General features: G+C 43.9%; 1 protein-coding gene across 1 annotated transcript in view; it reads right to left on the bottom strand.

Annotated features, from left to right (window-relative positions):
• Positions 1-24,386, bottom strand: part of LOC122792184 (microtubule-actin cross-linking factor 1-like) — a gene marked incomplete in the record, with an annotated part of 3,579,694 nt that overhangs the window by 1,000,863 nt on the left and 2,554,445 nt on the right. The window contains 1 exon segment of the mRNA XM_044059907.1: positions 15,035-15,205. Within this exon segment, the coding sequence (XP_043915842.1) occupies positions 15,035-15,205 (171 nt within the window).

Genomic DNA, 24,386 nt, shown 5'->3' with positions numbered 1-24,386 from the left:
ATCTGCATATTGAATGCAGGTGGCTTCAGGGATGACTGTTTGGATGTCGTTTATGAAGACTGAAAAGAGGAGAGGTCCTAATATGGAACCTTGAGGAACTCCTATGGTATTTGGTAGTAGGCAGGAGAGCTTGTTTTGCCACATTACTGCTTGTTGTCTCCCAGTGAGGTAAGCTTGAAACCAGTCAAGGGCTGGAGTATCTAGATACAGGGTTTTAAAGTATATAGAAGTAACTGATGGTTTACCATATCGAAGGCTTTCGATAGGTCCAGGAAGAGAGCGGAGGATATTTTTTATTATTCGTTAAGATTAATGTTTTCAGAAAAAGAGAGGAGGGCAGTGGTTGTACTATGATGGGGTCTGAATCCATGTTGAGAGTCTGTGAGTAGTTTATTTTGGGTTAGATAGAGCATTAGTTGGTTGTGCATGCACTTTTCCATAATTTTGGCAAGTGGTGATAGTATGGCTATAGGTCTATAGTTGGATAGTTCTGTGGATGAACCTCCTTTGTGGAGTGGAATAACATAGGATATTTTCCAAATTGAGGGGATTGAGGCCTCAGTTATGGTTCTGTTAATTAGGATTGAGATAGGGTAGGCTACGACATCTGCAGCAATTTGCAGGTATTCAGCTGGCAGAAGATCGGCTGAAAGGATGGTTGGCTTCAGTTTTTTCACAAGGGATCTGATAAAGGATGTGGACACTGGCTGGAAGTTAAAAGAGAGTGGTGAGTCGGGTATAGTGTTTATAGAAGTGTGGGGAGGAGAAAGTTGGTTAGCTAATGACTGGATGGTTTCTGTGAAGAAAGTATTGAATGAATTGGCTATATCTTCTTGGCTCTTGTCAGATAATGTTCCTGGGGTCGGAGTAGTGGTTGGAGAAGTTTATTTATGCCTGCCCAGTACTTTTGAGGGTTATTCTGATGTTTATGTTGCAGATTGTAGAAGTAATTTTTCTTATCTAGTATGATGGCTTTTTTAGTCTCATTTCTAAGTTGTTGGAATTTGATACGATCTAGGGGTAGTTTGGTAGTGCGCCATTTATCCCACGCTTTGTCTCTAGTTGTTATTTTGGTTTTGGTGTCTGTTGTTAGCCAGGGTGCTAGTTGAGTTAATTCTTATTGAGCGTTTAGGGGCATGCGAGTCAAGTATAGTAAGGAATGAATTGTTAAATGATGACACTGCCTCATCAAGGGGAAGAAACTTTAGTTTTGTCCAGTTACATGATTTGAGTTCAAGTTGAAATTTAGTTGGGTCAAAGTTTTACTGGAGAGACACTGAGTCTTCATGGGGCCTGTAGCAGAGTGGATTGTAGTTTTACAAATGGTGCCTGCCACAGGTAATATTTATTAACTCTGGGATTGTCTTAAGGTAATAAACAGGGAAGGGGAGGGGAGAACAAGGGTGTGAGCAGGCAGTTCTTTGTACTGCTGCTAATGAGCCAAAGCAAGACAAGTATGTGTTAAGAACAATCACAATTGACCAAGGACTGCTCTGAAACTGTAAGTCTTGTCTTAATTTCTCAGGTGGAAAACCAGGATAACCTTTTATCAGTAGGCTACTGTGGTATAGTTTAAATAAACAAACACACAGTATAGATCAGTTATTGATACTATTTGCTAACAGAAGGGAATAAGAGAAAGTGGAAGATGTGTGTGTGTGCGGTGGTGGTGGTGGTGGTGGGAGGGGGGGGGCTGCTTACAGCCAAGGCACAGTGCTCTCCAGGGGAAAATGAAGATTGGCTCAAACAGTTAGACACATACTCAAAGTTAACTGTAGCTGTTTGCAGACAGTTCAGACCCGGACTGCACTTTTCTTATAGGAATGTTAAAGGTGGTACCGGAGTTGAATACTTAAGAGTGGTGTTAGGTTCAAAGTTAACTGTAGCTGTTTGCAGACAGTTCAGACCCGGACTGCACTTTTCTTATAGGAATGTTAAAGGTGGTACCGGAGTTGAATACTTAAGAGTGGTGTTAGGTTCAAAGTTAACTGTAGCTGTTTGCAGACAGTTCAGACCCGGACTGCACTTTTCCTATAGGAATGTTAAAGGTGGTACCGGAGTTGAATACTTAAGAGTGGTGTTAGGTTCAAAGTTAACTGTAGCTGTTTGCAGACAGTTCAGACCCGGACTGCACTTTTCTTATAGGAATGTTAAAGGTGGTACCGGAGTTGAATACTTAAGAGTGGTGTTAGGTTCAAAGTTAACTGTAGCTGTTTGCAGACAGTTCAGACCCGGACTGCACTTTTCTTATAGGAATGTTAAAGGTGGTACCGGAGTTGAATACTTAAGAGTGGTGTTAGGTTCAAAGTTAACTGTAGCTGTTTGCAGACAGTTCAGACCCGGACTGCACTTTTCTTATAGGAATGTTAAAGGTGGTACCGGAGTTGAATACTTAAGAGTGGTGTTAGGTTGGAGAGACACTGAGCCTTCATGGGGCCTGTAGCAGAGTGGATTGCAGTTTTACAAAATGTTATGGTAAGTGTACACAACTGTACTATGTTCTTCGTGTTTCACTGTTGCAGTCATTACATTTGGGTAGAGTCCCAAAGCTATGATTGGGAGGCTGGAACTAGACAGCAGTAGGAGCGGCTAAGAGGCCCTGCAGAACTGCAGTGGAAAAAGCCTGCCCTGGATTAAGAGTAGAGTGGTAGACGATAATGCTTTGTAAAGGTGTGCACTGAACTCCAAGTAGCCGCCTCTAAAATGTCTCTGGTTGGTACTCCCCTGAGAAAGGCTGCTGAGGTGGCTGCAGCTCTGGTGGAATGAGGCCTAATGCCCTTAGGCACTGGCTTGCCATGGTGTAAGTAGCAGAAACGACTGCAGTGGCCTAACCACTTACAAATAGTCTTCTTTGAGATAGGCTTTCCTTGTGATCTTGCAGCATATGCCACTAGTAATTGCTCTGATTTCCTGAAAGCTTTGGTTCTGTCCAAGTAGAATCTAAGCTGTGTACGTCCAAAGAATGCAGAATTCTCTCCCCCTTGTTCTGTGGATCAGGGTAAAAGGTTGGCAGATGGATGGCTTGGTTAAGAGCCACAATGGACACTACTTTAGGCATAAATGTTGGGTTTGTCCTCAGGGAGACCCTGTCTGGATGAAAAATGATGAATGGTTCCACATCCATGAGCACCTGTAGCACTGAAACTCGTCTTGCAGAAGTAATTGCTAAGAGCAGAGCTGTTTTTCATGATAAAAACTTCATATCAGCAGTAGCAGCTGGCTCAAAAGGAGGCAGGGTGAGCTTTTCCAAGACACAGTTGAGGTCTCATGCAGGTACTGGTAGTCTCCTTGGAGGCCTTAAATTTTTGGCTCCTCTGAGGTACTGCCTTAATTAAAGGTTGAGAAAAAAAGTGGTAGCTCTGTATTGTAATGAGCTAAAATGGCAGACGCATGAATTTTAATTGATGAAAAAGATAGGCCTTTGTCCAGCATCTCAGTTAAGTATTGCAAAATCTGAGGAATATTTGGTACCGCTGTATCAGTTCCTTGTGCCTGGTTCCAGGCACAGAATCTCTTCCATTTTCCAGCATAAGTCTTTCTAGTACTAGGCCTTCTGGCTTCCAGAATGATATCCATCACAGCTTTACTGAGAGGTGCTTTTTGTATGACTACATTATCCGCCATGCTGCTAAGTTTAATGTCCTGAGTTGGCAGTGCATGATCTGATTGTTTTGCTGCGACAGTAGTCAAGGTATTTGAGGTAAGGTCCAAGCAGGGTATAGAGATAAGTTCCTTAGTATTGGATACCAGTACTGGCGTGGCCCGTCTGGGGCAATCAGTATCCTCTTTGGCTTCTCCTGTCTGACCTTTAGGAGCACCTTGGGGAGGAGAGGCAGTGGAGGAAAGGCATATACTGATAGGGCGTCCACTTTCTATACTTGTCTGTGGTAAGTCCTTGTGCAGAATATTTTTAGTTGGTATTTGAGAGGGGAGGCAAATAGATCTATGTCTGCACATCCCCATTCCCTTGTTATCATGCTGAAGACTTGTGGATCCAGCTTCCACTCGTGGGGATCCATGAGGTGTCTGCTTAGTTTGTCTGCCAGAGTATTTTCCTTTCCTGGCAGGAATTGTGCCTGCAGATGTACTTGGTAAGTCAAAGCTGTGTCCCACAAGGTCATGGCTAGTCTGCAAAGGGAGTAAGAATGTGTGCCTCCCTGCTTGTTTATATACCACATGACCTTGGTGTTGTCTGCCTTTATCAGTAGTTGTCCCGGATGAATAAGGTCCTTGAAGGCTGTCAGGGCATTTTGAACAGCTAACACCTCTTTTTGATTGATATGTACATGCATTTGGTTTGAGGACCATGTGCCCTGAATGCATCTTCCTGCCATGTGGGCTCCCCAGGCATAGGCTGATGCATCCGTTGTTAGTGTCTGCCTGGCTGGAGGTAATGTGAATGGCTGTCCCTTGTTCTGGTGACAAGCCTTTGCCCACCATCAAAACTCCTGTTGCAGGCAGGGAATAACAGTAATGACTGTTTCCAGGCTGAGGCAATATTGAGTCCAAACACTTTTCAGGCACCATTGAAGTTTCCTCATATGCAGTCTTGCATATGGAATTAGTAGGATGCAGGATGCCATGAAGCCCAAAGCCTGCAGAATATTTCTTGCAGATAACTGGGCCTTAGTTGCCAACATTTTGAAATAGGTAGTCAGTTGCCTTTGTCTGGCGTGAGATAAGCCATCTGTGCAGTTGTATTCAAGCTTGCACCCAGGAATGTTATCTCTTGTGAGGGTACTAGTTTTGATTTCTTTCTGTTGACTGTGTGCCCTAAGCATGTTAGAAGTTTTTTCACAAACGCCAGGTTGAAGAAGAATGTCCTTGTTCTCTGCTTGAATGAGACACTCGTCCAAGTAAGGATATATTTGTATTCCTCTTTGTCTGCAGAATGCAAATACTGGTGCCAGGCACTTTCTAAAGACCCTGGGCGCAGTAGATAAGCCAAAGAGCAGTGCAGAGAATTGGTAATGCATCGAATCAGCCTTGAATCTTAGGTATCTTCTGCATGATTGTCTGACTGGAACATGCAGGTATGCCTCTTTTAGGTCTAAAGTCACAAGCCAAGCATTCTTGCCCAGCATGGGCAGAAGCTGTTGCAAAGTCAACATTTTTAATTTTGGAATATCCAGAAAAGTGTTCAGAACAGATAGGTCCAGTATTGGCCTCCAGGCCTTGTCCTTTTTGGGTACCAAGAACAGTCTTGAGTAAAATCCTTGTCCCTGCTCTTGCTCTGGTACTTGTTGAATGGCCCCCATGTCCATGAGGGATGAGACTCATTTTTGTGCCTCTGCCCATTGATTTTTTGGCAGACCTGGCCAGCCGTTTGCCTTTGGCAGAGTATGGAAATGGAACTTCTAGCCTTGTGACACTATGTTTAGTACCCACTTATGGAAATGGAACTTCTAGCCTTGTGACACTATGTTTAGTACCCACTTGTCCTGGGTTATGATGTGCCAATTTTGAGCAAAAAGTGCTAATTTTCCCCCTAAGGGTGCTGCCAGAAGATAAGTGCTTGGTGCAGGCAGGGGGAAGTCATTGGGACTGTTTTCTGTATGTTTGTGATCTACCTTCTCCAGCTTTGGAGGTAGAAGAACCCCATTGCTTGGGCCTATAAGAACCTTGCGCCTGGGATCTGCCCCTAGGGTGTCTGGATCTGCCCCTTTGAGGTCTGTATAGACTTAGCTTTGCTCTCCATTTTCTTTAACACCTCTTCTGCCTTAACACCAAACAAAGTATCATGATGTAAAGGTGCATCTAGTAATTTAACTTTAACATGATCAGGCAAGATTTTGTTCCTTTAACCAAGCATGCCTTCTAATTACAGAACCCGTAACTGCAGCCCTGCAGGAGGCCTCCAAAGAATCAAAACCACATTGCAAAGTATGTTTTCCAACTTGTTCTGCTGCATACAATAAATCCTGCATTTCCTTGTTTTCTGCACATTCAGAATTTAACAACATTTTCTGTTTAAGCAATCCCATGACATGTTGCTGATATTTAAGCATATGAAATTGACAGCTTAAGGCCCTTACAGCCAAAGTTGCAGATGTGTAAACCTTTTTTCCCCATCTATCCAGTGCCCTTGAATCTCTGTCTGAGCGGGATGGGTTTTTTGCAGTGGAAGCCTTAACTCCCTTTGGACCCTGTGAGATAGTTTCTGGATCAGCAGCAGGGTTTTTAAAAAGAAATTTGTGAGAGTCATAAACCCTGTAATATCTGTCAGGCTTAACAGGAGCTGGGGGTAAGGAGTCAGGGGTCAGACTAGACTCCGAAAACACATCATCCACAATGTCTAACACAGGAGGAATGGCTAGAGGCCTGTGTTGAGGTAGTAAAAGAAAATCCCTGAGCCTCTTTTTAGATTCTGAAAAATCTTGGCTCTCCCAGTGGAAATGCTCCCTCATGGTATGCAAGGTTTCCCCAAAGGAAAAGTCCTCAGGAGGAGAAGCTGAAGGTATAGATTCTTCAGCATCAGAATCCTCATAGGGGGGAACAGAATATTCCTGATCAGAAGAGGAATCAGAAGAAATGGAAACCTGATCTGAAGATTCATATTCAGTGTCTTGGCTAGGTCTCTTATCAGGAGGGGGATGGGAACCCCTGATCAAGGTAATCAAGTCTTCGGCCATTTTGAGCATCTGTTTTTTGGGCATAGAGGCCTGTCCACGTGGCTTTTGAGTTTGTTTCCTTCCTTTAGAAGGTGCTTTAGTCTCTGCTTTTCAAGCTGAAGTTGTTGTAATGTAACGATGTTTAGGTCTGAATACACCCTCAGAAGCCGGTACCTGCTCAGCGGCTCCGGACCCATCTGAGGGATTAGCGTCCGAGGCTCCAATACCTTGAGTATCCAGTGGCATGGCAGACTCCACGTGGGAGTCGGTAGTGGCCTGAGACTCTAAAGTAACGGGCGTCAGGGGCTGTGAAAGTGCCTCACTGAGGACCGGCGAACCGGCGACTGGCTTAGGAGAAGCTTTGTCGTCGGTTTAGGGCCTCAATTGTTTTTCTCTATCCTTTTCTTTGCGTTTTTTGTAAACTCCGGTAGTCGGACAGCTATCCGATGACATTTCAGGATAATTAAACCGGCGTCCAAAAATGTTTAAAGCAAAATCATACCGACGCTTAACAGTGTGTTGGTTAAATCTAACACAAAACCGACAACCAGTAACGTTGTGATCAGGGCCTAGGCAAGGAATACAGTAAGAATGAAAATCCTTATGAGGTATTTGCTTTCCACAAGAAATACATTTATTAACTTTTTCTGACATTGGTCTGGAGCAAGAAAAAAGTTTCCCCAACAGGGTACTTAGCTTTATTGAACACTTCGGATCTAAAACTCAAACACGAAAATCTCAGGAGTCGGCTGACCGGCACTTGCAAACTGCTTTTGCTTCGGGCACCACGCGGCAAGAAAGACTGAAGAAAATGGCGCCGGCTGCTTCTTTTATACCCCTGACAACCTGACATCAGGGCAGGGGTGACAGCAGCCGACGCAGGACCCAAGACTTTGGAATTCAGGCTGGCTGAGGGCAACCTGCCAGCAGGATTACCCAAATGTAATGACTGCAACAGTGAAACATGAAAAACATCATGGGCGACAGGTGTTCCGCACTGGAGGTCAACCCGTCACTGGTTAGATCAGACCATAAACTAATCACTCTGGATGTCCACACCCCACCAGCACCCCCAACCAAGGAAACCACAGTGAAAAACTTTTCTAAAGCAAACTTCACTTTGCTTAAGGCAGAGGCGGTAAGTTTCACAGCCCCCATGCTAAAGGATAACACTGCCCAAGATGCAGAATCCTTTACAATTGCGCTCTATGAGCACCTACAAGGATGTATGGATCGTCCCATCCCTAGCAAAACCTACTCCCTTAAGAGAAGGACACCAGTCTGGTGGACCCCTGCTATAAACAGGTTATACAACAAAAGGAGGAAACTAGTTCAGAAAAAAAGCAAATCCCAAGAAGGAAAGACATCCCTGATCAGTATCAGTAAGAAACTCAGGTCCCACATAAAATCATCCAAGGCTAACTTCGAAAGAAAAATAGCCAAGGATTCGAAAGATAACCACAAAGCCTTCTTTAGCTATGTCAAGAATCTAAGTGGCAACTCGCAGATATGCTCTGAGCTAGTGCAAAATAGCACAAGATATACTGAACCTACTGATATTGCCAACATCCTGGCAAATAGATTCACTGCAAACTTCACCTCCCTCTCACCTACAAAAGGGCTCACAACAATACCGGAAAAGTGTAGTGTCACGGAAATCACAGAAGCACAGGTGAAAACAGCCCTTTCAAAAGCCAAAAACACAGCATCAATGCGGCCAGATGGTGTTCCAGGCTGCGTCTTGCACGAACTACAGAATGAACTAACCCCCCACCAAAACACCCTGTTCAACCTCAGCCTCTCCACAGGCTACGTGCCCATAGAATGGCGCACAGCAATGGTTATTCCGCTCCACAAAGGAGGGGCCACAACTGACCCTGGTAACTATCGCCCCATAAGCCTGACTAGCCTGGTCTGCAAGGCTATGGAGCGCATCATCATGGAACTCATTAACAAAGACATTGGGAACCACCAAACACTTGACCTGACCCAGTTTGGCTTTGTTAAGGTCAGATCACGCCCACTAAACCTGACTGACTTCTTTGAGACAGTCACCAAGGCCATAGACAAGGGAAAGGTGGTTCACACAGCCTACCTTGATCTTGCCAAGGCATTCGACACCATTCATCACTCCGGTATTATAGAAAAACTCACCAGCCTGAACATAAACCCCTATATCACAGGATAGGTTGCCAATTGGCTTACAGACAGAACTCACATGGTAAGAATAGCTGGTTCCAGGTCCGACTTTAAACCAGTCACACGTGGTGTCCCTTAAGGCTCAGTCCTGGGACCCCTACTGTTTGGCATATACGTCTCAGAAGTACAGGCAAACACAGGAGGACTATGGCTAACCAAGTTCACCGATGACTGCAAATTGGGAGCCATAACTGACTCTCTGGCTGAAATGGACATCCTTCAAAAAAGCCTTACTGTGACAGACACCTGGTGTCAAAGTCATGGCCTCAAGCTAAATGCCAAAAAATGCATAGTCATCCCATTTGGGAAAAACAAAACACCCACGAATTACCACACAGGCGGCAGCCCCCTTAATACAGAAGAGGTAATACGAGAACTGGGGACCCAGGTAGATAGTAATCTCTCCTTTGACAATCATATTGCCAAAGTAGTTAGGAAATCCTTCTATGTGGCCCATCTAATTACTAAAGGGTTCGCATCTAGAAGTAAAGAGGTTATAGTGCCCCTCTACTAGTCACTCATCAGACCCATCATAGAGTACAATGCCCCATTTGAGATGTACCTCACAAGACACCTCCAACAGCTGGAAAGACCACAAAAGCACCTCACCAAGAGGATTACTGGCCTCAAACATATGTCCTATGCAGCCCGACTGAAAAAAAACTCCGGCTGTACTCAGTGGCATATAGCTTACTCAGAGGTGATCTCTGCCTGACTTACAAAGCCATGTTCAACTCAGAATTGATGGACATGCTCCAGCTAAAGAAATCCAAGTTACTGCGAGCCACATACTCTAGTGAGCTAAACTTCGCCACAACAATAAATAGAACATGCTGGAAGGATAGATTCCTGTCACAGAGACTCCCCATGCTTTGGAACAAAATTCCTAACTACATTAGGCAGAGCTCCTCACTAACACTCTTCAAGAGAAACCTTGACGAGTGGATGGGTAACAGAAAATACACCCCTGGGATCACTTCATTGGCTCTGCTTGACAGAGGCTCAGTTAATTAATCAATGTGGTGGCGAAAGCCGACACACTCTGGCTAGGCTTATAAATGCCCTCGGGCAGATAGCCTAGTTCTTACCTATGAACAAGCACAAAAGGCAGGAAACATAACCTAATCTAACTAGCCAAAAACCCTATACACCCACACTACATTAACTGCCAAATACTAAAAAGCAGGTAGAGGTGCAAATACTACCAAACAAATCCTATTCTCAAAGGATACAGTGAAAAGAGCAAATGACTGAGCGGCTGTCCTGAATGATGGCAAATTAATCTGGCACACCTCTAGTGGAGCTGGGGGGGTGGGTTTATGGGTAGAGGAAGAGCTTGTGGAGCTAACGTCTTCGAAGTTGGGTGGTTTCAGATGCAATAACCCACAGGTTGAACCCATACAGAAACGGTAACATCAAATCAAATATTTGATGAAATCCAGTAATCCTTTGCTGGGCAACAAGGCTGAGGCACTACTTAATTCATAAAAAAAAAAAACATTCTAGTTCTTTTGCATTTTTCAGTCTTTCTCTTTTTGGATCTTCTCAAAAAGACCCCAATGTGTCACTGCCTGAAGAAGATTCAAAGATTCTCCTATTCATCTTTGCATTTAAAACAAAAAGTCTGTCACACCCATCACCAGCTTGCTAAGATTTTCCCCAGAACCCCCATGCTGCTGCCTTCTCCTTAAATACCTTTATATCTCTACACTTTTCTGTTCCTCTACCTACAACAGTGCTCTTGTGTGGATCTGCCGTTTCTCATTTCCTTAACTGCACTTTCAGTATGCAGTAACTACTTCTGATGCCTACGCTGTCCATTCCATTTCACAATGCTTATTTACATCTCTACTAAAGATATAGTCTAAACACTGCTACAACTGGTTACATCATCATCAAGGTCTTCCAGACAGATAATTTTTTTCTTTGTACATTTTTATGTTCTTACGACTTAACTTTTGTTTGTATTCTAATTCTTTCCACTTTTCAGTCACTTAAACTTTGTTATTAATACCAATGTGCTTACAAACTCTACATAAATTTCAACAGTGGTCTCTCACAAATGATTACATCCTTTTATTTATTAAAACTTTCTCTGGCATTCAGCACTGTGGATGCTATAACTTTTTTGAACTGTACCACTAGTTGGTTATACAAAAGAACAGGAAATTACTCGGACGCGCTTGTTCAGATACTGAAATTTTAAGGTGGCAGAATTTTGATAGGGTATCTCAAATTAAAAATGATCAACGTTACACTAACAATTTTCAGAAAACCTCACAGAATAAAAAAATGACATTGATTAAAAACAAACGCAAACTCAAATTTTGAAATTACCACCTGCAGCTGTGCAAAAAACACATGTGCACATGTAAATCAGGTTTTGTCTTTGCCCTGGTTTCTTATCATTTATTCTGTTATACAGATTTTTTAAGGATTCCTAACTACACTGCAAATATCAAACGCTGGCAAAGCTCTGGGATTTTAAAAGCTGAAAATAAAATATGACTTAAGTCACTATGCATTAGAGATCCTGCAGACAGATAATGTGCCTACTTCAAAAAAAAAAAAAGAAAAGTACTGGACAACTGGGTCTTTCTCCAGGTCAGGCACCAATACGATCAGTTACAGCACAGAAACCCACCAGAGGGATACTTCTGCAAAAGGCAGGAAATGAGGAGCAGCTGTAAGGTCAGCAAATGATGGGAAAGGTCGGATTCATTAAAACTTTTTTTTTTTTTTTTTGTTTCCATGCAAATTTATTTTACTAGTGAGTTACAGGTCTTGGCACTTAAACATATTTGCATTCATAGCTTGCTTAAATAATTAAGTTCAACATACTTGCCCTTTAGAAAAAAAAATCTTGTCTTTTACTCTCCAATCCTAAAATAATGAAATGACTAATACAGTTCTCAACTAAAATATTCAAATGTTGCTGCTTTAAAAGAGAATAACCAAGACAACAATTTCACAAACAGACAGACAACACAATGGGTCAAAAAATAAGTTGATCATCAGGACCACACCTCTAGTTATACAAAACTCTAGAAAGCTGATGAAAATATGTACAAGACTGAATCTTGTATGAAAACTGTTGACTATCCTCGTATTTAGTCTGTGGTAAGCACTAAGAAAAGCCTGTGAAAATACTGCGCAAAAGGAAAAAATATACCAGAATGTGTAGCCTATGCACTGTTTACTGAAACATCCTATAAAAAGCACAACACTGACACATTTAAGTGCTCTAAATAACCTTCAACAGAATCATAGTGTTTGGTTAAAAGTGCAATGCATTTTCCCTCTTGGAGATGATTTTAGTAAGTCCTGACTTACTCTACTAAATAGTAACAAATTATAACATACAGTGACTTGTAGCGCAGCTAGAACAAACCCTCACCAATGAAGCTTCTGTCTACAAGTAATAAAACAAGTCTTCTGTTGCTGTGCAGTAACCTTGTAGACCAATACAATATTTAGATTAGAAAGACAGCTGACAGACTCTTACTGCTATTCTTTCAACAATACTGTTCAGAACATTTTTTTTGTTGCTGCAGTGGGTCCTAGTGCTGCCCTCTGCTTGAAGAGTGTGGTGTTCCCTGTCAATTTACTATCATGAATCATCACTTTGAGTTTTGTATCTCACACCTTTAGAAATACCAGGCATAAAGCTGAAAGTCATCAGCTCAGTAAAAGTTTTGCAAAAAAAATTAAAGGAAATGATTTAATCTGCAAAGAAGACAGCCACCATCATGGCTTCCTTTCTCTTTTTTTTTTGAGGAGGTTATCACCCAGTCAAGAAAAAAGACTATGCTCACTCTACTACCAGTCTAAGCACTAACAAGGCATTGCCTTGTTCACCTCACCCTATGAGAATGGTTGGGGATGTGACTCTCCGGTAGGATGAATTATTCTATTACAATCTCTGATATAGACTGGTGATGGAATAGAAGCATCTGCTAACAAGGCAGTAGAACTTCTTGAAGGGTTATATCACCTGTGGAAGTGAGAAATGCTTTTCATACTGTCCAATGCACACCTGCCTCTTGAGCACTACTGAAGCATGCACAGGTGAGGACTGACAAGGTTTAATGGAAAAAAAAATCCAGACGGCTGTCTGTTCCATAATGGGAAATATTTACTTTACTTTTTTTTATTTATTTATCCTTTGTGCATGAAGTTAGTCCCACAAAGTTAGTGCCCTCTTTCCAGGGGAGACCCAAGGTGGTATTTTTACTACTAGGAGAAATTTGGCCAGGGAATTGGGGAACTTCCCCTACTCTTTTCAGTAGGTGCTGTGGGATCTTTTACATCCACCTGAGCTACCACCATCTCAGGCAGAAAGGACCTAGGTTCAAAGTCTCGAAATAAGCTTAGCCATGATGGTGACTTCAAGCACAGGAGCATTTAAAAAATGCCTGGTTTCCTTAAAGTCTTCCCCTACAAATGGAATACCAATCATCACAGAGATATACAAATCTGATCATTGTTCCCTAATTACATCACAGACTGTTAGTGGTAGAGATTATTCATAAACCATCACAGGAAAAGTGTGTTTAACCTGCTGCCAATCATTGTCAGTCAACAGCCCTTTTCTTCTTTATCAATGTAGCCCATGACAAGGGTGCACCAGATCTAGATGATGAAATAAAAGTTCTTAGTGAAGCTTAGTACAGGGTTGATGACATCACTTGCACATCTGTGATGCTAATCTGTACACAGTCTATGTCACTCCACCAAAGTCACAAACTGGATGAGCAGCATTATGCTGCAGAAGATACGCTGATCTGAGTCAGCAAGGAAGCAGTCATCAAAACCTCTTTCTGGTGCATAAGATGAAAGCGAGAGCTCACTAGCCACCATCATTGCCTATACTATATTAGTACTACAATGTCAGCATCCTCTTCTTCTACTGATACAACTGCTAGTAGCTGTACTTTTACCATTTTATTATAATGTAAACCTATGCCAAACAATTGCCTCACATATACAGGCATTGCACGACTTTTTGTATTCCGCATACCCCTTCCCAAAGTCTGAAATTACTTCTGCAATACAATGCATGCTGTTACATTGGCTGAGTGTTTCCATACAGCATCTGCCAAATGGCTATCCACCTTGGTTGCAGCAATAATGGATTACCCCCAGTCATCATTCAACTTCTGCTCCAGAAAGACAAAGCTGAATTCTAACTGTGCAAGTCACCCCCAATGTTCTTCTGATCAAACCCAACCAGAAAACTGACATCACAGATAGCAACTTGCCTTATGTACGGTTGAGTTAGCAAGTATACAAAAATGCAATGACTGCCAACTTTTTTCCTCCAAGTATATCAATGTAAAAAGGATACTGGCCAAAACAGATTACTCAGTTTTAAGTTTGAGTATTAGAAGTTAAATATGTGAAGAAAACAAAACCTCAAACTGATGCAAAAACTAGTACATGTATACACATCACATGATTCAGCAAACATGAGTTTTTTCCCATTTTCTGGTTCCAAAGACGTGTCCATTTCTGTCCACGTGATCACCGTGCTGACAGCCAAATCACATTCTAAATGGCATTGTTAAAAAGATGAAAAGAAACTATATCATAAAATTTCTTTGTTAGTCTGGTGTTGTGGTGCACAGGGATGGAGCTCTATGAGTCGGGTGACCAGTGTTTGAACAGCAGCTCACTACTGGATAAGCCAGGAAGAGTAGAGAAAGGCATGAAGGAATGTTGCCCACCTGCCATTCCTGCAGTTGAAGGTCCTCATGGAGCACACAAGGAAGAGTAATTTCTCTAGCATACATTAGGCATGCCAGTTCCTATGCTTGAGGGAAGGGGCAAGGGATGTTTTTGGCAATGTCCCTTATGGAAGAAAGGGACAACCAGTGTGAAAAGTTCATTGCATATCCCCCTTTTCAGTTCCATAGCTGAGCATCCACAGAGAATGTTATGGCAGAATATCTTCAAACCTTGACTGCCTGAATGACAGCTCCTTAAGGTCAACACTCAACTCATTGATGCAGGATGAATGGGATGACTGACTTTGAGGGGGATAAGTAACAAAATTCAGTGGGGTAAACACAATGGAGAACAAAATTATTTCATGTCTACCTACTCAACAGTGCATTAGAAGGCCTGAACGCCTGAAGCAAAGATCCTGAAACTTGACCAACAATGTACATCTCCGTACCAAAATAGTTTAACAGTATATAAGCTATTCTCATGCAATATCATACCTTTTGTTCTTGTATTTGTGCTTTCACCACCTTGTACTCTGCAGATGGAGCTTTTTGATTACTGATGAGATCCTCAGTATCTGTCAACCAGCTAAGCAGTGGCTCCAAAGCATCCTGGAACTTCCCACAGTGCAACAGTGCTTCTTGCAGCTGGGTTATTCTCTCTGCAACCTGCAAGAGACACACATACATGCAATCATTTTTTTCTAGCAGATTAACTGTTCCGTATCACTAATCATTGTCTAGCAGCAAATACTCAAAAGTATGTGTCCTTCAGAATTCAAACAGCTGGCCAGCAGAAGCACACCATTCTGCCTTTCTCTTAAAAGCGTAAAATAGAAGTTATGTTCTTACCATAACGTTCCATGTTAGTTGTCTTCTTCTCGCCTTCTTCTTGCTGGATGGGTTCGGAGCCGACCTCGGCTCCGACTCGGCCACTCTAAAGCTCGAGAGTTGGTTCCACCGGCTCGAGGCTCCCCTTATATCCCACAATGCTAGGCGAGAGTTACCTCAGATCTCGTTTGTAAGCTAACCCCAGCTTATGATAGTAACAGTATATAACAGAATAACTATAAACAGAGTCCACCTCTAACAACAGGGAGAAGAAGGGTGACCTACATCCTGAAACAAGAAATATGCATAATAGCATATAGCTAAGAAAGAGGTGGTAGAAAGAGAGGTCACGATCACAACTCCTCTAGGTCTGTCCAGGCCAGGGGGAAGGAGGGTGGGACGCAAGAAGAAGGCGAGAAGAAGACAACTAACATGGAACGTTATGGTAAGAACATAACTTCTATATGTTAAGTTGTCTATCTCGCCTTCATTCTTGCTGGATGGGACCGTCCCTAGCACCTTGTCCCGGTGGCCTAACGGAACAGACTCCTGAGAACAGTGGAACCAAAATTAGCTCTATGTCTAGAAGCTAAATCCAACTTATAATGGGAAATAAAAGTGTGAGGAGTAGTCCAAGTAGCCGCTGCACAAATGGTGTCAATAGGCAGTCTGTCTTGGAAGGCTAGAGTAGTAGCCAAAGCTCTGGTGGAATGTGCTTTAGGCTTATTAGGCAGTTTTTGGTGTCTAATCTCATAAACAAGGGTAATCAGAGATGTTAGCCATCTGGATAAAGATACCTTAGAGACTGGAAGTCCCTTTCTGCTTTCCGCATAGGAGACAAACAGCTGATCAGATTTTCTGAATTGTTTCGTCCTGTCCAAGTAGTATCTTAATTGACTATGAACATCCAGACAGTGTAATTTTTGTTCAGATCTATTTGAATACTCCGGGAAAAAGACAGGGAGGTCAATGCACTGGTTTAGATTTGATGTTGAAACCACCTTAGGCAAAAAGGACGGGTTAGTTCGTAAGGAAACTCTGTCCTTATGGAACACAAGGTAAGGAGAACGACAACTGAGTGCTTGAAGTTCTGAAATTCTTCTAGCTGATGTAATAGCCACCAGAAAGAGAGTTTTCCAAGATAATAACTTTAAGGAACATGAAGCTGCAGGTTCGAAAGGGGAAAGAATCAAAGAAGCAAGAACTAAATTTAGGTCCCAAGGAGAAGGAGGATTTCTTACAGGAGGTCTGAGAAGAAAAACTCCTTTCAAAAAGGCTTTGCAGAGTTTGTGGGACATTAGGGCGGATTCAGAAATACCCACATGGAAATTAGAAATAGCTGCCAATTGAACCTTAAGAGTAGATGGAGATGAACCTGCATGGAAGAGTTCAGCAAGAAAATCAAGGACTAGTTGGATGGAAGCGGTGAAAGGATCTATGTTCTTTCCTTGTGCCCAATATGAAAAGCGTTTCCACTTACTCAAATAAATCTTTCGAGTGGAAGATTTATGGGAAGCTATCAAAATATCTCTAACAGAGTGAGATAATTGAGGAAGCCTGGCTACGGTTGGAAGTGGAGGAACCAAGCAGTGAGGTTCAGAGAGGGAGGGAGCGATGAAACTGACCCGACTGATGGATCAAAAGATCTGGAACTAGGTCCAGATTCCACGGTCGCCCAAAAGAAATCGATGCAGAAAGGGGAACCACACTTGTCGAGGCCAGTAAGGAGCAATGAGGATCAATGAGGCCTTCTGAGTGATAGCTTTCTGTATTACTTGAGAGATCAGTGGGAAAGGAGGAAATGCATACAGAAGTCCCCGGGCCAAACTTGGACTAGCGCGTCCCTGCTGGGTTGGCCTGGTAAAGGGAATAGAGTGAAGTATTCTCTGCACTTGCTGTTTTGGGGAGTAGCAAAAAGATCGCAGCAAGGCTGACCCCACTTGAGAAAAATCTCTCTCACTACAGAGTCTTTCAGAGACCACTCGTGAGGCATGAGAATAGCTCTGCTCAACTTGTCCGCAATGTGATTGGACTTCCCGGGGATGTGCGTTGCTATCAGAAAACGCTGAGAAGAAATCGCCCACTGCCACAGTCTGAGTGCTTCTCGACACAGGGGGTATGATCTGGTTCCGCCTTGTTTGTTGATGTACCACACTACAGACATATTGTCTGTCTGGATTGCAATCGTTCCCAAGGGAAGAGAGTGTTGAAGGGCTTGCAACGCTAAAAGCACCGCTCTCATCTCCAGAACATTTATGTGCAAGTGGCATTCGCTTGGTTGCCATGTGCCCTGGACTGTCCTGCCCTGATAATGCCCCCACCCGATCAGGGAGGCATCCGTTGTCAGAGTAGCAACCGGAGGAGGTGGAACAAATGGTCTCCCCAACAGGAGCTGGGGAAGACATCCACCACATGAGATGCTTTTGCACGCTTGCGTGATCATAATGGTGTGAGACATTGGAAGTTCCTGGTATGACCATTGAGAAAAGAGCATCCACTGAAGGATCCGCATGTGGTATCTGGCCAATGGAAGGAGGGGTATGGCCGCTGCCATGATTCCCAACACCTTTAGAACTAACTTGGCTTTGGCTCTGTTGTTGTTGAGAAGTAGTGATACCAATTTTTGAATGTCTGATATCCTTTGGTTCGTTAGTGTTGCAGACATGTTTACAGTATCTAAATTTGCGCCTATGTAGGTAATAGTACGACAAGGCGACAAAACAGACTTTTCGCAATTTATTGAGATACCCAGTTTTTGACAGACGCGAAAAGTGTAATCTCTGGCCATCAGAAGGAGATGCTTGGTGGGAGCTGTGAGGAGCCAGTCGTCCAAATATGGAAACACCTGGAATCCTTGTCGTCTCAGGTGAGAAGCTACCACTGCCATGCATTTGGTAAACACCGGGGCAGTGGTGAGACCAAAGGGCAGGGCCCTGAATTGAAAATGACTGGTTCCTAGCCTGAAGCGGAGGAATCTTCTGGAGCGCCTGTTCATTTTTATGTGATAGTACGCGTCCTGAAGGTCTATAGAGCACATCCAGTTTCCTTTTCCCAATAGGGGAAGAATGGATTGCAGCGTGACCATCCGAAATCTTGTTTTCTTGACCGATCTGTTCAAGATACTGAGATCCAAAATTGGTCTCCAGTCCCCTGTTTTCTTTGGAACTAAAAAGAACCTTGAGTAGATTCCGGATCCTAGTTGGTCTGCTGGCACTGGCTGAATAGCTCTTTTTGCAAGCAGTTTTGAAATTTCTAAAGCTGCTATATCCCTTTGAGCGGGTGGAACATCTGGAAGGGATTTTTTTGACTGACTTGGAAAACGAAGAAAGGGAATAGAATAACCTTCGGAAATGATGGACTGTACCCATTTGTCTTGTGTCAAGGATAGCCAGGCTTCAGGGTACAGTGACAATCTTCCCCCGACTGCCTCCGAAGATGGGCAGTCGGGCAACACCTCAGGGATGCTGAAAGGGCTTATCGGAGGACGTTTCTCGATTGCCCTGGTTCTGCGGACCCCCTCTGCCTCTAGGGCGACATCTACCATTGTTGTTCCCCCCTCTGCCTCTGGCGGGGAACCGACTCTGTGCGTCAGGCGAAGTCCCTTGAGATTGTTTGCGGAACCACATCTTTCCCCCCTTCTGGCCTTTGGGGTAAGGCCTAGAAGGAGTAGAAAAACGGACTCAGACGGCAGAAAGGGTCTTGCCATCAGTCTCGCACCTAGTCAGGGTTTCTTTCACTTGTGGACCAAAAAGAGATGATCCATCAAAAGGGGAGTTCGTGAAAGACGCCTTGAAAGGTTCCATAAAATTGCATAGCCGCATCCAGGCGTGCCTACGTAAGGCTACCCCTGTTCCTGCGGCTCTGCTCGCTCCATCGGCCGCATAAGAGAGGAGGCGATGGAGGAGTTGGAAATAGAATTAAGGATAGCCAGCTGCGTGTTCATTTTCTCTTGAAACCCGCAGCTGTAGGGTCCTTCAGCATTTCACTCGCTTCTTTGATCAAGTCCCTTTGAAGACGAGTGAAATGGCACAGGTAATTCAGCGAACGATAGTAAATGTCGCTGAGGAGAACATCCGCTTCCTGCACCTATCCATGGACCTAGATTCCTTGTTAGGTGGATGGACAGGCACTGAAGGATCAGCCAGTTCCTTCTTTGTGGCGGCAGCTACCACCATAGCATCCACAGAGACTCCTTTTGATAAAAATTCCTTGTCTGATGGAGCTGTGATGAATTTGGAGGGTCTCCTGGGAGTGGGGTCCACTGAATCAGGAGCCGTCCATGCCTTTTAGCAACCACCTGCATGAGGGGGTCGAGGGGGACACCCAGGAGGTGGAAGGACGAGAGCCAAACGCCTCAAGATACACAGATTCGTCCTCCGAAGGGTTGAGGGCTGGCCAATTTCCCCTCTGTTTAAGGATCTCCAGAATGTCTGCAAATGAGACATCTTCAGAAGGGGAACGGGGGGAACCTTCAGAATCATCCAGATCTGTGTCCGACGTGATAGACTCAGGTGAGTCAATGTGCTTCCTCTTGCACTTCCTCTTCCGAGGGGGCTCTTCTGCCAAATCAGGAGAGGCCTCGGAAGAGGATGAAATCCCCAAGGGGAGCTCTTGAGGAGTTGGCTCTCTGCGGTCCGGGATGAGGGAGTGAGTCGACTTACCCTGAGGCAGCATAGAGGGAGGGGCTGACGGAGCCGACTGTGGAGTAGAGCCAGGCTCTAACACACTCCGCATGACCTCGAAAGCACCCCTGTCAGGCAGAGCCAGAGGCCCCCGCTCCGAGGAGCTAAGGACCCCCCTCGGCACCGACAGTGATGGCTCCGAGGCCGATGTCGGAGCCGAACTCACCAGCGCCGAAGCACCGAGAGGGAGAGGGGGTCGGACAAGGGTCCGATGCCACTCACCCTCGGAGCCGACGAGGGAAGTCCGGCGCCGAGATTCCTCCATGGAAGAAAACGGAGCCGACGACGGAGCCGAAGACAATTGTCTCGGCTCCGAGGTGACCACAGTCTCGGTTCCGACCCGACCCGGCTCCGAGCTCAAGAGAGTCGAAGGAGGAAGGAGTTGATGGACCGGGATAGGCACCGACTGATGAGTCGGGCTCTGAAGCATCTGGGCTAGTGCCTCAGACTTGAGTAGTCGACTCACCACCCTCTGAAGGTCATGATCGGACAACCTCGATGACCTAGAGGAATGAGACCTTTGGCTCCGTTCAGACAGCAGGGGAGATCCTGGAGCCGAATGAACGGAGCCAAGAGAAGGTGACCTAGACCTCTTTCTGGTTGTCGGCTCCGAAGATCTTGTCGGAGCCGACACGGGTACCTCGATAACCTCGGCTCCGCCGAGCCGGGAAGCCACAGAAACTGTGGACTGAGTCTTATCGGCTCCAGCCGGAGCCGATAAAGGCAAAGGTTGAACAACCTGAGGTCTCGGCTCAGAAGCCGGAGCCGAAGACCTCGATGCCTTGGAGGGCTTCCCTGTTGAGACAGACAGGGAATCCTCAGGCTTCAACAAGCCTCTCAATATGAGCTTGTTTTTTCTTTCCTGCAGGACCCTGGGGCTGAAGCCATGGCAGACAGCACAGGAGTCCTGCAGGTGCAAAGGCCCCAGACAATAGACACAAGAAGTGTGAGCGCCTGTCAGAGACATTTTCTGACAGCACGCATCACACTTCTTGAACTGAGACCTTTGCTTCTTTAGACATAGCCTAACTGGTGAACACAAACACACACTCAAACACACCAGTTATACCCTGTCAGAATAACAAACTTTAGTAAAAAAAATACTAAAAAATAAAGTACAATAAACAGTAGTACACTACACAAACACTCCCTTAGGGAAGGGAAGGCCTAAGGCCAAAGGGAAGAACTAAAAGTTCTTTTAACAAGAAACGGGAAAAAATTAGGTTCGGGGATAAAGTTCAATGAACTACACTAATTTAAGAATAATTAAACTAAAAAGGGTAAAAGAGTAACTTTTTATAGAAAAAGCTAAAACTTACCAGGAACCGGTAGAATGACCAACCTCGAAGCTGTAGCGGCAAACGAGATCTGAGGTAACTCTCGCCTAGCATTGTGGGATATAAGGGGAGCCTCGAGCCGGTGGAACCAACTCTCGAGCTTTAGAGTGGCCGAGTCGGAGCCGAGGTCGGCTCCGAACCCATCCAGCAAGAATGAAGGCGAGATAGACAACTTAACATGTAAAATTTAACTACTCAATTCATATTCTGGTTAACTAGTCCATTCTATACTCACAGCAGATCTGAGCAAGTGGACAGACAGAATTTAAATGAAGAAAGTAGACAGGGACCATACAGCTTCTCTCTGTAAATACATTTACTGCAGCCAACTTTCTCCTGGAAAGACTGGGGTGAGGGGGGGCAACATGGAATACATCTTCACCAAGTTAACAGGAAACATTTTAAAATGAAAAAATGGCTAATCTTGTCTAAAATTCTTCAGTTACATTGTAGGACTGGATATTAAAGGCTCATCCATCTCTAGGCATATTACACAAAGATAATTTCAGTATTACTAAAAATAAAGAATGTGTCATTTGTGAATCCCACTCATTTCCTTGCCCTAAACATTACCCAGGTGCTAATAGGAGGATACTAGGATAATGGCCTTGGGGCCCTTACAAGCCTAGCCAAGAGTTTATCCCCAGCAAAGAAACCTCAATCAGCACCTGTCGCCCCTGTCAATGAAGGACATAGGTGGAGCCCCTGGGACAAATTTTTGGTTTCCCATCCGCTCATCAAGGTTGCGCTTGAAGAGGGTCAGTGGCGTACTTTGTTTCACATGTATGTGGAGTCTATTCCAGAGATGGTGCAAACTTGTCTATCAATATAAAATAATGATGACCTCGGAGCATACTAATCACTACCATGCTTTGTTTCCATCAATAAGGGTGTTTGAAAAACAAAATACAGTACTCATTATTTAAAACACAGAATTTTAACTTCTTTTAGTTACTGTGATTAACTGTTCTGAATATGCAACAATGGTAAAGACAAAAAATAAGTTATGTACTCACCATAACGTTTCATCTGAGTAGTTATACTTCATTTGTCTTCAACCTGTAGGTATTCAGATATGGATCATATCCGAGACGGCCGCATCACCAGCATCTGATCCGAGCTCCAAGCTCCTCCCTTTCCCCATAATGCCCCTCCATCTCCTTCCCTCCGATCAAGTTTGTTGAACCAGGAAACATAAGCCCAACCAAATCACATTACCACTAAAACACAATCAAACCAAGTACCACGTGGAGAACCACAAAGTGTACCTGTCCTATATGCCCAAATAGAACCGAAGTGATAAGGTCAGGGGGAAGGAGGGAGGGATGGTTAAAGACAAATGAAGTATAACGTTTCAGATGGAACATTATGGTGAGTACAGAACTTCTTTATCTGAAGTAGTTTATTTCATTTGATCTTCAACCTGTGGGACAGAGTCTACAGCTACCAACATCTGGGTGGCCCTCATGGAACGATATTTTGGAACACCGCGGAGCCAAATGATGTCCTACTCTGGAACACTACACCCAATTTGTAATGGGAAATGAAGGCCTGAGATGAGGACCAAGTAGCTGCAGAACAAATATCATACAGCGACACTCTAGACCAGAAAGCCGCTGAAGTTGCCACAGATCTAGTGGAATGGGCTTTGATCACACACGGATGAGAGATGCCTTTGTTATAATATGCCCGACTAATATATTGGGAAATCCATCTAGCAATGGTGGCTTGGAGACTGGTTTACCTAAATATGGTTTGGAATAAAACACAAACAATTGATCTGATTTACGGAAAGGCTTTGTTCAGTGTAAACAGAATATCAGTTGTCTGTTTACATCTAACTTGTATTTGCCTTTGCTTTTAAAATTTGGGAAGAAAACCAGAAGATTTACAGTTTGGTTAATATTATTTTCAGAAGCCACTTTTGGAAGAAAGGAAGGGTTCATGCGCAAAGAAACCCTGTCTTTATGACACACCATATATGGAGCTTTGGACAAACTTGAAGTTCCGATACCTCCTGGCTCAGATAATTGCTACCAGACAGGCAATTTTCCAAGACAGAAACTGCAAATCTACAGGTGCCGCCGGTTCAGGAAGGTCTTGCAAAGTCTAGACAAGGCTAAGGAAGCCATGTTTTCCCCCACATGGAAGTTCAAAATGGCAGCCAGTTGGACTTTAATGGTAGAACAACTAGCCCCTTGATGAAATATACTGGATAAAACTCCAGAATAGTCAGGATTGGAGCAGTAAAGGGATCTATATTCCACTGCGACACCCAAATAGAGAAGCGTTTCCATTTGCTACAGTATACTTTTCTGGTAGAAGATTTATGAGCCGCCGCCAGAATGTTTTTAACTGGAGAAGCCAAACCGGGAACACTAATAATTACTGGAACTGGAGCAGCCAAGCTGTAAGCTTCAGACTGTCCAGGTCTGGGTGAGGAATCCCACGAGAGATGAGAAATGAGATCTGGAATGAAATTATTACGGGACGGGAAGAAAAACAACTCTAGTGGTCAATAGCTCTTGTCATTCATTGCCCTGAAAGTTTATCCAAAACTACGATATTCAGGAGGAGAAAAAAAAAAAAAAAAAGACATTCTCTCCCTCATCAGTGAACACTACCATAGAGAAGTTCCTGCCTTTCAAATGGGGACAAAGATTTAGAAGTGTTCTTCTTCCTCAAGGAATCTACAGATGCAGAAGGGCAGATTTATGGCCTTTTCGTCACCACTGAGTGGTCTCCAGATACCTACAGAACAGTTACTGCTTGGCTGACAGACATAGCTAATGTCTACTGAAGACAAGCCTGGAACATTCCACCAAGATACTTCTTATGATGAAAAAGGCTGTTTGAAGTCCCTCAAGCTACTGAATGGCGAGGTGCCCCCCCCCCCATTTAACCATCTGGAAGACTATTTTTGACATAAGAGCGACATTTGACAGAACAAAGTCAAAATCACTAACAATAATGCAAAAACTGGGCAATCTGAAATGGAAT

The sequence above is a fragment of the Protopterus annectens genome, chromosome 1.part2 (genome assembly GCF_019279795.1).
Source record: "Protopterus annectens isolate FY-2018-M chromosome 1.part2, PAN1.0, whole genome shotgun sequence".
Lineage (NCBI taxonomy): Eukaryota > Metazoa > Chordata > Ceratodontiformes > Protopteridae > Protopterus > Protopterus annectens.
Note: the sequence above shows the minus strand (reverse complement) of the source record. Positions and strands in the feature narration are given on the sequence as shown.